At 53.3% G+C, this 14,297-nt stretch overlaps 5 protein-coding genes across 5 annotated transcripts; 3 read left to right on the top strand and 2 right to left on the bottom strand.

The window, feature by feature from the left end:
- Positions 1–864: 864 nt before the first annotated feature.
- Positions 865–4,339, top strand: ASPZODRAFT_23824 (hypothetical protein). Its single transcript, XM_022727945.1, has 3 exons — positions 865–1,354; positions 1,417–1,640; positions 1,715–4,339. Exons 1-3 carry the CDS (start codon positions 955–957, stop codon positions 4,064–4,066), a joined length of 2,976 nt encoding a protein of 991 aa, XP_022582672.1. The 5' UTR covers positions 865–954; the 3' UTR covers positions 4,067–4,339.
- Positions 4,340–5,669: 1,330 nt separating this feature from the next.
- Positions 5,670–6,943, top strand: ASPZODRAFT_150448 (hypothetical protein; the record flags this gene model as incomplete). Its single annotated transcript, XM_022725624.1, has 3 exons — positions 5,670–5,720; positions 5,832–6,326; positions 6,383–6,943. 3 exons carry the CDS (start codon positions 5,670–5,672, stop codon positions 6,941–6,943), a joined length of 1,107 nt encoding a protein of 368 aa, XP_022582671.1.
- A 46-nt stretch (positions 6,944–6,989) lies between these two features.
- On the bottom strand, positions 6,990–7,604 carry ASPZODRAFT_61540 (hypothetical protein; the record flags this gene model as incomplete). The annotated part of the gene is made up of 2 exons (XM_022728992.1): positions 6,990–7,169; positions 7,224–7,604. 2 exons carry the CDS (start codon positions 7,602–7,604, stop codon positions 6,990–6,992), a joined length of 561 nt encoding a protein of 186 aa, XP_022582670.1.
- Positions 7,605–7,745: 141 nt separating this feature from the next.
- ASPZODRAFT_150447 (hypothetical protein) lies at positions 7,746–10,928 on the bottom strand (the record flags this gene model as incomplete). Its single annotated transcript, XM_022725623.1, has 6 exons — positions 7,746–8,577; positions 8,642–9,153; positions 9,744–10,000; positions 10,063–10,428; positions 10,499–10,646; positions 10,701–10,928. The coding sequence occupies 6 exons, from the start codon at positions 10,926–10,928 to the stop codon at positions 7,746–7,748; spliced, it is 2,343 nt and encodes a 780-aa protein (XP_022582669.1).
- Positions 10,929–11,828: 900 nt separating this feature from the next.
- On the top strand, positions 11,829–13,667 carry ASPZODRAFT_62023 (hypothetical protein; the record flags this gene model as incomplete). Its single annotated transcript, XM_022729039.1, has 8 exons — positions 11,829–12,057; positions 12,119–12,459; positions 12,522–12,758; positions 12,821–12,927; positions 12,976–13,030; positions 13,100–13,193; positions 13,253–13,396; positions 13,459–13,667. 8 exons carry the CDS (start codon positions 11,829–11,831, stop codon positions 13,665–13,667), a joined length of 1,416 nt encoding a protein of 471 aa, XP_022582668.1.
- Positions 13,668–14,297: the final 630 nt, after the last annotated feature.

The following is a 14,297-nucleotide window of genomic DNA, read 5'->3' as shown; positions in this document are numbered from 1 at the left end:
ACTTTCTTATTACTCTACTTTTACTCTACTTACTCTACCCTACTTACTCTACTTGCTTTACTCTACTTGCTCTGCTTATTTATTTTCAGACACAGAAACAAGAATTGAATCAAGGGAATCAGGAATTACTTGGCTATCGGCATGGTGAGACAAAGAGTATAGAGAGGGCGTATGGTATGTGTAATATGCGTAATCTATGTAATCTATGTAATGTGTATGGTCACTATGTTTCACTGAGACCGCTCGATCCCCCGGATGAAGTCTGCCAGCACGTACCTCGTACCTAGTAAAGAGGACTGCCAGCACGGAGAAGGTAGGAGAGGCGAAACTCGGCACGCTTATGCCGGCTATTCCCTCCAATGCTAGCGAAGCGAAAGGAAATAATTTTTTTTCATAATGGGAAATTAGGTCTAGCGCCGAATTCACTTTCATTTTTTTTTTTTCTTTTGGCTCTCTTCCGCAATAATCAATTGGCTTTGCACTAGGCGAGAAACGGAAGGGACGGCCCACTTGGCGCCCACGAAAGAAGGTTGAGTAATGAGAGACCGGCATACTACATACGGCGTCTGGAAAAAATGGTTAGTCAGTGGCTGCTCCCGGCAACAGTGACCGTAGGGGTAAAAAAAAAAAAAATAAGAGAAAACGAGAAAAAAAAAAAGACGAAAAATCTCCCCCCCCCCGAAAAAGGGAAAAAAAAGTGGACTAGTCCGAGAACAGACAAGACGGATACGACGGGGCAAGTCGCCCGTTAGAGCTTAGGAGCAACAGACAGCCCATCCCGTGCACTCACCCACCCAGCAATATTAAAAGACCTTCCCATCCCCCCCCCCTTTCCATCCCCTCTTCTTCTTTTCCCTTCCAAGAGAATTATCCGACTCTTGCCATTCCTGCCATTTTTTCTTTGCTTTGCCTCTCATCGTTGGGTTCCTAAAGGCTGTGTGAGCCGAAGCAAAAATGGCGGAGCGGAGAATCTCCTACGCTCCCGACGTGGAAAATGGCGACCACCATCGCGCCCAGCCTGATGTCAACGACGCCGCGGGTCTCGACGAGTACGCCGCTCTCAACCGGTACATCTCGACTGCCCGCGACAAGCGCCGTGGTTCCACCTCCAGCGCTGGAGGCTTGAGCCACAAGAAGGGCGGCCGTGGCTGCTGGCCCTTTGGCAGCAAGGGCGACGACACCGAGGAGGGCTTTGTTGCTCCCGACGAGTGGCTCGAGACCGACATCCGTCAGGGTCTTCGTTCCGCTGATATCGAACCCCGTCGCAAGCGCACCGGTTACAATGAGCTGGTCACCGAGAAGACCAACCTGTTTGTTCAGTTCATCGGTTACTTCCGTGGTCCCATTCTCTATGGTACGTTTGGTTTCCCGTTCCCGGGTTCCTGGGTTGGTCCCGCTAACCTGGTTGCCCTGCAGTTATGGAATTGGCTGTTCTCCTCGCTGCCGGTCTTCGTGACTGGATCGATTTCGGTGTCATCATTGGTATCTTGCTCCTCAACGCTGTCGTCGGTTGGTACCAGGAGAAGCAGGCTGCCGATGTCGTCGCCAGCTTGAAGGGTGATATCGCTATGAAGGCCTGGGTTATTCGTGATGGTCAGGAGGAAGAGATCCTGGCTCGTGAGCTCGTTACTGGTGATATTGTGAGTTTCTCTCTCTCCAATCCAATCACCCTTCCGGCGGTTGCATGCATGCATCCATCGTACTAATTGTTCAGGTCATTATTGAGGAAGGTCACGTCGTTCCTGCCGATGTTCGTCTTATCTGCGACTACGACAAGCCTGAGATGTTCGAGGCCTACAAGGAGTTCCTTGCTACCGCCAACGATGACACCCTCAAGGAGAAGGAGGACGAGGAGGATGACGGCTTCGAGACCCACACCGGTGTCTCTCTCACCGCCGTTGACCAGTCTGCCATCACCGGTGAATCTCTTGCCGTTGACAAGTACATGGGCGACACCTGCTACTACACCACTGGTTGCAAGCGTGGCAAGGCCTACGCCATCGTCACCGCCACCGCCCGCTACTCCTTTGTCGGAAAGACTGCCGCCCTTGTCCAGGGTGCCAAGGACTCTGGTCACTTCAAGGCTGTCATGGACAACATTGGTACCTCCCTCCTGGTTCTCGTCATGTTCTGGATTCTCGCTGCCTGGATCGGTGGTTTCTTCCGTCACCTCAAGATCGCCACCCCCGAGAACTCGGAGAACTTCCTCCTGCGCTACACCCTGATTCTCCTGGTCATCGGTGTCCCCGTCGGTCTCCCCGTCGTCACCACCACCACCCTGGCCGTCGGTGCTGCCTACCTCGCCGAGCAGAAGGCCATCGTCCAGAAGCTCACTGCCATCGAGTCCCTCGCTGGTGTTGACATTCTCTGCTCCGACAAGACCGGTACCCTCACTGCCAACCAGCTGTCCATCCGTGAGCCCTACGTCGCCGAGGGTGTCGATGTCAACTGGATGATGGCCGTCGCTGCCATCGCCTCGTCCCACAACGTCAAGAACCTGGACCCCATCGACAAGGTCACCATCCTGACCCTCCGCCGCTACCCCAAGGCTCGTGAGATCCTGGCCCGCAACTGGATCACCGAGAAGTACACCCCCTTCGACCCCGTCTCCAAGCGCATCACCACCGTCTGCACCTGTGACGGTGTCCGCTACACCTGCGCCAAGGGTGCCCCCAAGGCCATCCTCAACCTGTCCGAGTGCTCCGAGGAGGAGGCCAAGCTCTACCGTGACAAGGCTGGTGAGTTCGCTCGCCGTGGTTTCCGTTCTCTCGGTGTCGCCGTCCAGAAGGAGGGTGAGCCCTGGCAATTGCTCGGCATGTACCCCATGTTCGACCCCCCCCGTGACGACACTGCCCACACCATCGCTGAGGCCCAGAACCTCGGTCTCTCCGTCAAGATGTTGACTGGTGATGCCATCGCCATCGCCAAGGAAACCTGCAAGATGCTGGCTCTCGGTACCAAGGTCTACAACTCCGAACGTCTCATCCACGGTGGTCTCGCCGGCTCTGCCCAGCACGACCTCGTCGAGAAGGCCGATGGTTTCGCCGAAGTCTTCCCCGAGCACAAGTACCAGGTCGTCGAGATGCTCCAGCAGCGTGGTCACTTGACCGCCATGACTGGTGACGGTGTCAACGATGCCCCCTCTCTCAAGAAGGCTGACTGCGGTATTGCCGTCGAGGGTTCCACCGAGGCTGCCCAGGCTGCCGCCGATATCGTCTTCCTTGCCCCCGGTCTGTCCACCATCGTCGATGCCATCAAGCTGGCCCGTCAGATCTTCCAGCGTATGAAGGCCTACATCCAGTACCGTATCGCCCTCTGTCTCCACCTCGAGATCTACCTCGTTACCTCCATGATCATCATCGAGGAGACCGTCCGCTCTGACCTGATCGTCTTCATTGCCCTTTTCGCTGATCTGGCCACCATCGCCGTCGCCTACGACAACGCTCACTTCGAGGCCCGCCCCGTCGAGTGGCAGCTGCCCAAGATCTGGGTCATCTCCGTCATCCTGGGTTGCCTGCTCGCCGCCGCCACCTGGGTGGTCCGTGGCTCCATGTTCCTGCCCAACGGTGGTATCATCCAGAACTGGGGTTCCCCTCAGGAGATCCTGTTCCTCGAGATCGCCCTGACTGAGAACTGGCTCATCTTCGTCACCCGTGGTGGCAAGACCTGGCCCTCGTGGCAGCTGGTGGGTGCCATCTTCGTCGTCGACGTGCTGGCCACCCTCTTCTGCGCCTTTGGCTGGCTGTCCGGCGGTGCCTACGTCCAGTCCGACCCCAAGGATACCGCCTACTTCACCACCAACGGTCACGTCGACATCGTCACCATCGTTGTCATCTGGGCCTACTCCATCGGTGTCACCGTGATCATTGCCTGTGTGTACTACCTGCTCACCATCATCCCCGCTCTGGACAACCTTGGCCGCAAGACCCGCTCCAAGGCCGACACCCAGATCGAGAACATGATCGCCCACCTGTCCAAGCTGGCCATCGAGCTCGAGACCGACTCGACCGGCAAGACCAAGTACACTCTGGGTGCTCGTGCCGAGCAGATCGAGGACGACGAGTAAATCCGTGGCTTCCTTGGTGATTTATTCGGCGTTTGTTAAATTTTTTTAAACCAAATCTTTTTTTTTTCTCCCTCTTAATCCCCTTCAATTCTTAATACATATCCTCACACACACACAACAACAACAACAGACATATCACTTGGGGCACATGCATGCAGGGCTGTGTTGACCGGCAGCAGCACCGTTACTTTTTTTCTTACTACCACGTATTATAGACCTTGTTTTCTCACTCATATCTGGGTTCCAAGTCGATAGAGTCACTTTTTCACTTCTACTCATGTATGTATGTCATTAATAGTGGTATTTAGTTGAGGAGTATCTTTCTTTCTTCCTGGTAGCTTGTAGCTTGTAGCTTTGCCCTTCTAGCTTGTAGTTTACGGAGTACTCTATTCCTAGCTACCTAACATAGTTAACAGTCTACTCTATAGCATAGTTAGTTCATAGCTCTGTAGCTATGCTCAATAATCAATAGTAGCCCCGCCCCCTTTTAAGTCGCTAAACTAGCCTCGCCCTAATGTCAGGAACACACACTCGCAGGTCCCACTGAAAAATACGCTCGTGCTTGTATTCCAGCTAGTCCCTCTTACTAGTAAATTGTAATACTACCTATTCCATACTAACTACTCCGTATGTAGTAGTAGTAGCAGTAGCAGGACAGCTACGTCACCCTCGGCCAGCTCCCGATTCGATTCACCGGGAGATTAATGATTGCACCTCATCTCCAGGGATGGGAATGGGAAACCTTACCCAGGTTCAAGTTCCCCCCAGCTACTGGCTTCCTCGGTAGGACGTGGAGGATCTAGCCCGGGTAATAGCTTTGTTTCAATTAAATATAGTTCGGATTAGTTCCGTCGTTCATCGCGAGTCCGGAGTGGTGCTCTCTACGAGTCCGGAGTACAGAGTATGGGCTGGAGTAGACGGCATGATCTACGATTATAGCCTATGCAGTGTTGTGCGTACATAACTTGGTTGATTGTTATAGATTAGTCATGTGAATCATGTGATATAGACATGTGATATATGATCACATGACTCATGAAGCATGTGACATCATGTGATAAACTAATCCATTGTGACATTGTCACTGTCAACTGGCAACTGACACCGTACAAGTGACGGAGTACGGAGAAGAAGCTATGACTCTACTCAGCTACCACTCTACTTATGGATTGACTTAACAAACACCGGATCCTATGGTTGCAAAACCTCGCCTGCAGCCCATCTCTGTCGTCTGAGAGGTGGGAGTCGATTTCTCCGACGCACGTCTGCTATTTTGCCGGCGACAATCTTGAATAAGGAACACTCGGTCTCTGTCATTGGCGGCGAATCTCTGCTCCTGCAGATCCCTTGCTCCTATAATTCACCTGCTTAAGCTTCTCTCCATACCCCAGATGGGATTGAGTACTATCTTCGGCAATTTTCTCTCCCCACAATTCTTCCAACCCCGGAATCACGATGGGGGAGAGTGAGGGGAAGCACGAATTGATTGCTTTGATTCCCCCTCCCTGATCCTACGGGAGAAATATAAATGAGAGGGATCCATATTCTCGTGTGGAAGGGAAAGATGCAAGAACGGTAGCCGCATACTCAACGGCGATACAACATGACGAAGCTTCTCCTCCTCTTCTCTGCTTTTCTGTTCCATGTGGCCCTTGTGTGGTCCGCGGCCCTGGGCTCCCCTTCTTCCCTTCTGGAGGGGAGAGGGTCCTCGTCGTCCAGTTGGTCGCGCGAGTCGTGCCAGACCAAGTTGAAGGACTGCCCCAAGGGGACTATCGTCGTCTCCTCCAAGTCGCACCCCAAGGCCGACTTCTCCACCGTGCAGGGGGCGATCGACTCCCTGCCCAACGACAACAGCTCGCAGGTCATCCTCATCTTGACTGGTGACTACACCGAGCAGGTCAACATCACCCGCCCGGGACCCGTCACCCTGCTGGGCCAGACGGACGATCTCACCGACGCCTCCAAGAACACGGTCAATCTCATCTGGGCGGCGGCCGACGGCGATGACAACTACCCGGACGACGAATACACCAGCACGCTGACCGTCTCGCCCACCCTGGACGCCAGTCTGACGGGCTCCGGCGTCACGGGCTTCGACGTCCCCGACGACACCCCCTTTGGCAACAAGGATTTCCGCATGTACAACATCAACCTGCAGAACATCTATGCAAATTACTCTGCTGGACCCGCGCTGGCCATCAGCTTCAGTCGCTCCAACGGCGGCTTCTACTACTGCGGCTTCTACTCTTACCAGGATACAGTACGTTTCTGTTTCTGTCTTTCTTTCTTTTACTTTTTCTCATCAAGTCGTTTCAGGTCTACATTGGTAAACTGGGCAATGCGTACTTCTACGAGAGCATCATTGCAGGCCAGACAGACTTCTTCTACGGGTTCGGCACTGCGTGGGTGCAGTCGTCGCAGATCCTGCTGCGCGGGTGCGGCGGCGGCATCACAGCATGGAAGGGCTACAACACGACCTTTGAGAACAAGTACGGGATCTACATTGTCGACTCGCGAGTGACCGCCGCCAACGCCTCTGTCGCGACAGAGATCGTCGGCCAGTGTGCTCTGGGCCGCCCCTGGAACAGCCTGGACCGGACCATCTTCGCCCGCACGTACGAGGACGCCAGCATCATCTCCACCGGCTACATCAACTGGCTTGACGACGGGGTCTACCGCTACAACAACCACACCCTCTTCGCCGAGTACAAGGCGTACGGGCCTGGCTTCAACCTCACCGGCCGCATCGAGGGGGGACTCGACGAAATCATGACGGATGAAGAGTACGAGCCGTATAGCACGCCGGCCAAGGTTTTCCAGACCCCAGAGGGAGAGTTTGGCAACACCGCCTGGATTGACACTAGTCCTTGGAATTAGAATTATGTGCTGCAAATGCCCACTTCTTATGCTACTTAATTCATCTCTATTTGCATCCCCCGTAATACTTCAACCCCCCCCCAATTACATCCCCACACCCGCTCTTCCGTCTATCGATCTCCTTCCTCGTCTGGGCCTCCTTCTCCTGCACCTCCTCCAATCTCCCCACCCGAGCCAGATAGGCCGCCCCGGTATCCGCCCACACGCGATACTCCTGTACTTTAAGCTTGGAGGAAGATGGTGATGACGAACCAGACGCAGTTGAAATGGAGGACGTCACGATTTCCTCAGCAAGGCCGATCCGATAACACACCGTTTCATCCCACGTCTGTCCTGTCTCCCGCCACTTGAACCTCGCGTACCCGCGTAACATGACCACCAAGGAGCCCGGATCAACCACCCAGTCGTCTAGAGCGTCGAAGCGGATGTCTTGGATCTCGAGCAGTTGTCCGATCAGCTCAAAGTACCGCGCTACCCCGTCTATTCCTGTGAAACTCCGTCCGAGAAACGGGGCGAGGCCCTTGAGCCCGTGCTCGTGCACGACGGGGAGCGGGTTCGAGGTGAAATGCGATAGCAGCGTGGGCAGCGACGCCGACGAGGCGAACGCGTTGCAGAGCGATTGCGCGGGTTCGAGCAGCGTGCTGCGGGGAAAGGTTTCCATTGTAGCGTGATGCCACTTATCAGTCAAGTCTGGGTAGGATAAATAGTAACTAGGTAACCAGGTATATGACTAGGTAAGTAGGTATATAACTACCTTAGGTATATAATGTTACGGTGTGATGATGTCATTGATGGATTAGGATCATGGATTAAACCTCACGTTCACCCCCTTCCCTGGCGTCCCGACAATCTCCGCCTTGTGGAACTGTGCCTCCCAGTCGCCTGCATACTCCAGTCGCTCGTACTTCTGCAGGATACGCACCATCGTGTACGCGATCTCCGCCAGCGCAAAGTTCTGTCCGATGCAGATGCGCGGCCCGCCATTGAACGGGATGTACTGCCACGCCTTGGGTGTCCAGGTCTCCCAGCGTTCCGGCGAGAAGACGGCCGGGTCCGCGAACTTGTCTGACACGGCTGGGTATAGGTCCGCCCGCCGCTGCATCGCGTACGTCGAGTAGATGACTGCGTCGCCCTGCAGCACCGTCAGTGGGAGGTCGCCGTGAGGGCCGCCTCCATGGGGCAGCGTCGTGTCCGTCAGCGCGAAACGGATGTTATACGGCACAGCCGGGTAGAGACGCAGCGTCTCGTTGACTGTGTGGCGTAGGTAAGGCATGTTCTTGAGGTCTTCGTACGTCGGCGCGCGTGAGGGGCCTACCGTCGATAGGATCTCGGCGCGCAGCTTGGCATAGATGCCTGGATAGTGCGACAGCTCGTAGAACGCCCATGACAGCGTAGCCGCCGTCGTGTCCCGGCCTGCCAGGAGTACCGAGACCACTTGGTCGCGGATCACCTTCGGGTCGCGCGTGAAGTGGGCCAGCGCGTGCAGAAACGTGAACGACTTTTCTGACTTGCTCAGCTTCTCAAGCTCGTCCACAGGAAGGGCCAGGGCGCTGTGCACAAATGGAAGCACAAAGTCGTCGATTGTCTTGATGCCGCGCTTGTACGCCCCGCGGGGAATAAATGCTTGAATGGGTCTTACATGGTGAGTGAAAGGGCCTGTGTACTAAGATAAAAAAAAAAGGGGTAAAAGAACCATACCCTAGTACGGTGAGGAGCATCTGGATGCGCTGCACCTCTGCGAAGGCGTGTACAAACTCCCCTTGAGGGTTCTCCAGGCTGTGGATGCCACGACCGAGCAGAAATTCAGTCGTGACGTCCAGAGTCATACGATAGAACAGGTCCATGAGGTCAAAGGCTTCGCCCGGTGAGGCAAAGAGGCTCATCATAGTCTGCGTCTTGCGCTCAAATATCTCCAGGTCGCTGATCCGGTCTTTGATGAACATGGGCCGGATCAGCTGCCGACTGTTTGACCATTGCTTACCGTCGGTTGTGAAGATGCTGTCCCCTAAGAAGGGGCTCCAGAGCTCATGGAATATCTCGCCCTTCCCATAGCTCGCAAAGTTGCCTGTCAGAACCGCTTTGACATGCTCGGGGTCGCGGGTGAAGAATGAACGCCATCCGCCAGCCAAATTGACCTCAACACAGTTGGGTGAGGCATCTGTTGCATGTCGGAAGAGGTCATTGAAGTATTCAAGCAGGCGATTCTCACTCTGTGCTTTTGCAGCACTGGCAAGCGTTTGAAAAGCTTTGATTGTCAGCATATGGCATTGTAACTAGTACATAGCCCTCTTAGTGGAAAAGAAATGGTAGTATTATCTACCTGCTACTGGACCACTAGGCAATCGGGGCGCATGGATGCCCCCACGACGTCTCACCTGGAGATCATAGAGAAAGCACCTCACGGACCGAACGATGACGATCAATAGAATCAGTGCAATCGATGCAAGAACCGGCGTGAGTAGCAGACATAATATGACAGACATGGCTGGTGTCTCCTTGGAGGACTTGGCAATACAGCTATGGTCAATAATCGTCGGTCCTAAGGTTCAGGGAATCACGTCCTTTTTGGATCAAGGGTCTCTATCATCCTGCTCGGACATGTGAACCATGGCCTCGACCGAGGCGCCAGTTAGCGTTTTCAGTCATCTATCCTCGCAACAGGTTTGATTGGCGCGACGAAGATCTGCGCGGTGATGACTGTGGAGAACCCCGCAAAAAGCATCATATTGCAAAAGGTAGAGCACAGTCAGAACAGAACACGAGGTTAGAATGTGATTCTCATTCCCACGGTACAGGGAACCAGGGTCCCGGGAATTTGTCTCTCGATCGCAAATTTGACCCTCCAACCTGAGCAATGACCAGGCAGGAGCACTGCAGGGTCCAGCTTTTTCAGCGCCCGAACCGTACTATCTACCTGCTGTGGCTCACTTGTTGCCAGGTGGAAGCCACCTACGACCGCATGGAGCGGCATCGACTTGTTGGCTAGTTCAATTGCATGCTTTGCCGAGTTTACGACTCCGGCATGGCCGCAGCCTGTGAACATAACAATACCTTTTCCTAAACCCATCAAGTGTTAGGGCTCTGTGTCCTTTCTCTCCCTTCAAACAAGGGTTCCATACCTTTCAGATTGCACATGAGAAACCTTTCGTCTGCAATTGCCTCGTCGGAATACCATTCGTCCTCTTGGCCATTGTACCTCATTGCTCCCTTTAATCCTTTCTCAAACGGTGTGACTCGCGGGACCTCGCCTGAAATGAGGAAAAAACCGTCAAGCACAGTGTGAACCTCATCATGCTTGTCGATGGTCGCCCCCGCGGCAGCCAAATCGTCAAAGGATGGATCTGCTTCGAGTGAGATGATTTTCTCACCAAGCATGAAACCGCGGTAGTCGGGTCTGGCCGGGTGCAAGTCGAGGGTCAGATGGTGAGAAGCACCCCGGGCAGCTTTTGCATCTTGGATCATACGTATTGCGCGGAGGAGGCCACCTGGAAAGCCGAGATCAACGAGTTAGCTCGCAGTTGGAGGTTCCAGCTTGTTTTATGTGCCGGAACCTGCCTGAATGGTCTCGATGCCAGTGCGAGAGTTGAATAAGCTCCACTGATGCCAGATCTGGTCGCAACCGGGCCACATTCTTTGCCCAGACCTCCTCCTCAGGCCCTGCATCGAACAAGATAGAATGTTTCACATTCCCTTTCGTGGCCGTCTAATAGACAGTGCTTCAGTCCAGACCGATTTACCCTTTCTTCATCTGACATACCACAAGAACCGATAGCCCATGCGCCGAACAGCAGATATCTGACATCCTCAACTCCTTAACTGCCTCTCCCCTATCGTGTAGATCGTGCGGAGAACACATCCCCAGCGTGCCCATGCCCCCGGACAGCTGGACGGTGTCTGGGGCAGCAGGCGACATGGGATCAAGCTCATTGTCAACGATGATGAGAGCCTCAAGAGAGTCGACTTCTACCAGGCCAAGCAACGCCATCTTTGATCCACTGGCGTAGTTCGGTCCACGCCGTGCCACAGAGTGAAGTTGACGCCAACGCTGAGGGTCATCGTGGGCAGGTGCCGCTTACATAAGAATGGCGGAACTGGTGCGATCACGAGACAACCAATCATTGCACGTGATAAGATAGGGACTGCTGAGGTAAGCTCCAATCTTTCCGAAAAGGGAAATCCGCAAATGCCCTGTCCCCGCTCCTGCCGCGTCTCTCAGTCCAGTCCAGTCCACGTCCACGTCTGCCCGGGGCCTTGTCCTGTCGGCTATTGAAGGAGGTGGCTATTGAAAAACAGGGACTTTCCTTGTTCTCTCCACCAGCAGAGTCGTGTCTGGCTGCTACGTCGATGGCAAGCGTGCAGAGCGATGAGGAGGAGCAGGAGGAGGTCGTGGATCGAGTGATGGGATGCTGCTGTATGGAGGGTTCGATGAACACTGCGTGGGCGGGAGGGCAGCCGGATGATATGGTGCCGGTAAGTGTTCGGGTGGCTCTTTTGTTTTTCCCGGATTTCTATACCGAGTCCACCCCAGGGGCGTCTATGGAGTCGAAAATTCTCCACGGATTTCGCCCCCACGGCAAAGGTTACGGGGCTCCAAACTCCAGAAATGGATGGAGATCCCGACATTTGACCATCGGTATAAGTCCGTGGGGGCTGGCTACGCGTGGGGTAGCAATCGTCGACTGTATCGTGTATATAAGAGCGATGGCGAGCCACCCTGTCTGGAGCCTTCGAGCTGACAATTGCTGCTTCTTGTCCACAGATCTGCGGTGTTGGAAGTAGCTCTGCTAGCCACCAAGTAGCCATGGCCACCGACGATAAAAGAAGCATGCAGGAGGTGGAATCCGTCAAGGGGAAGGTTGTTGGGGATGACGCAGATCTTCTCGACATGCCTGCCTCACTGGCAGCGCTGTCCGAGGCGGAGTACAGTGCTGTTGGCCGCCGGGCAACCATGAAGCTGGATGCTCGGATCATGCCTGGAATGGTCATCATGTTCATCATGAACTACCTCGACCGGCAGAACATTGCCTCGGCGAAGCTGGCCGGCATCACGGAGGATCTGGGTCTGTCTGACGTGCAGTATCAGACGTGCATCAGTGTTTTGTTTGCTGGTTACAGTAAGTGTTGAGACTGGCTCTGAAGAAATTTGAAGCGAGAAATTGAGCCAACCCTCCTCAGTTCTTATGCAGGTTCCTTCCAACATCATGTTGGGCAAGATCCGTTGGCCAGGCATCTATATCTGTGTCGCCATGGCAGTTTGGGGCGTGATCTCAGCTTGTGTCTCTACAGCCCAGAATTTTGAAGGCATTCTAGTAACCCGTTTCTTTCTTGGATTCGTGGAAGCAGTCTTCTTCCCGGGAGCTATCTTCTACCTCTCGCTCTTTTACAACAGGAAGCAATATGCTCTTCGCACCGCTATTCTCTACTCTGGATCTCAGCTGGGAAATGCTTTCGGCGGATTGTGTGCCATTGGAATCCTGCAGCTAGACGGAGTGCATGGCCTGGAAGGCTGGCGATGGGTGAGTGCAATAGCCCATTTTGCCAGGTTGGCCGTCCACCCACCATACTTATTGCTTGGTAGCTTTTCATCGTTGAAGGGGCTGCCACCGTTGGTCTAGCCTTGATCATTGCATTGTTGCTTCCAAACTCCTTACACTCCCTTTCCGGCTTCACTACACTGGAGAAAGAGTTTCTTCAATGGAACTTCAAGAAGGATCAAGGCCAGCAAGACGATGCCAGCGAAGCTAGCGCCTGGAAAGGATTCATCATGGCAGTGACTGATCCAAAGACCTGGATGATTATGGGAACTTTGTATGCGGTACGTGAGACCCTATGACTTAATCGGGCTGTATCCCTAGGGCCTATAGCTGAAATTTGCAGGTCTATATTGCAGCTGCAGTCACCAACTTCTTTCCAACAGTGGTCGGAACCCTGGGGTACTCCAGGAACCAAACTTATGGCCTTACTGCGGTGCGTACCGGAGCGACGTGCTAGACCCCCCTCTTGTTTCTGATTTCTAACAATGTGATCCTCAGCCCCCCTGTGCTTTGTGTCATTGTCATGATTATCAACGGATTTCATTCTGACAAGGTATGTGTGTTTTCTTATGTAGATATGTATAGCTATGGTGGTATCTCCCATTTACTTACCTGGGACTAGAAACAAGAGCGATATCTCCACATCGTCTGTCCAATGGTGGTTTGCGTTGTCGCGAACATCATTGCTGTGTCCACTCTTAATACCGCTGCAAGATGTGAGCAATAGCCTTATTTGAACTCTATGAAAACCGGATCTAACTAGGTTTTCTCCAAGATTTTGCCATGATGCTTATGCCGTCTTCCTTCTATGGAAGCACGGTTGCTGTTCTCTCGTGGGCAGCCGGATCCCTCTCACAGCCCTCGATCAAGCGGGCCACCGCCCTCGCTCTGATAAACGCCGTCTGCAACACTCCGAACAGTAAGTTGAGAATCCTGCGCTGAACGCAGATCCTCCTTTTTTGCTAAACTGGTGATCTCCAGTCTGGACCTCGTATCTCTATTACTCCTCGCCTCGGTATCTGGCTGCATTCCTGGTTAACCTCGCCGCGGCAGTGCTGGCCATTATCCTCGCAACGGTGACCAGGATTTACCTGCGACGCCAGAACTACAAGCTGGACCACGGACTAGACACGGGACGTCACGGACCGACTGACGCTCAGAAGGCAGCTGGGTTTCGGTATGTGCTGTGACGGTTGCCTGGCGCTACGTATATCGAGAAATATCATTGCATTTGATCTCTGAGCAGGCTTGGATCATATACTACGATCATGAGAGGAGCAAACGTATACATGATTCAGTTACTATCATCTATCATATTACAATCAATAGCTAGGTAATTAAAGACCACTGAGATTTTTCAACTATTGAACCAAGGTATTAATTATTGTTTCATCAAATACTGTAGTAGAAAGTACTCAGTAGACGACCATGTAGATCTATTTCATTACCACCATTGATTGTCTCCATAGTAGACATAAAACAGTCTTCCTATCAATCCCATTGATCTATATAGAGGCGAACTCATATAATAATTGAATGTTCTCATTCTCAAACTTCATCGTGTAGGTAATATTACAGCATTACAATACGCCCTCCGCGGACTCCGCGGGCTTCGAAAATGACGACAACTCCTCTGCTTATCTCCATCTCCATCTCCGTCTCACTTCAAAATCTCACTTCTCCCATCAGAAGTTTCCTTCTTCTCAACCAAAGCCTATGCCTCTCATTGATCCAGCCTAGCTCTGGCCCTCTGTCTGTCTTGAATACAACACTCCTCTCCTTTGTTTCGGTGGTATGCAACGCGCGTGATCTTGTCGCCT

Source organism: Penicilliopsis zonata, assembly GCF_001890105.1.
Source record: "Penicilliopsis zonata CBS 506.65 unplaced genomic scaffold ASPZOscaffold_4, whole genome shotgun sequence".
In the NCBI taxonomy this organism is placed as follows: domain Eukaryota; kingdom Fungi; phylum Ascomycota; class Eurotiomycetes; order Eurotiales; family Aspergillaceae; genus Penicilliopsis; species Penicilliopsis zonata.
The sequence above is the reverse complement of the archived record's forward strand: the minus strand, read 5'-3'. Positions and strand labels throughout refer to the sequence as shown.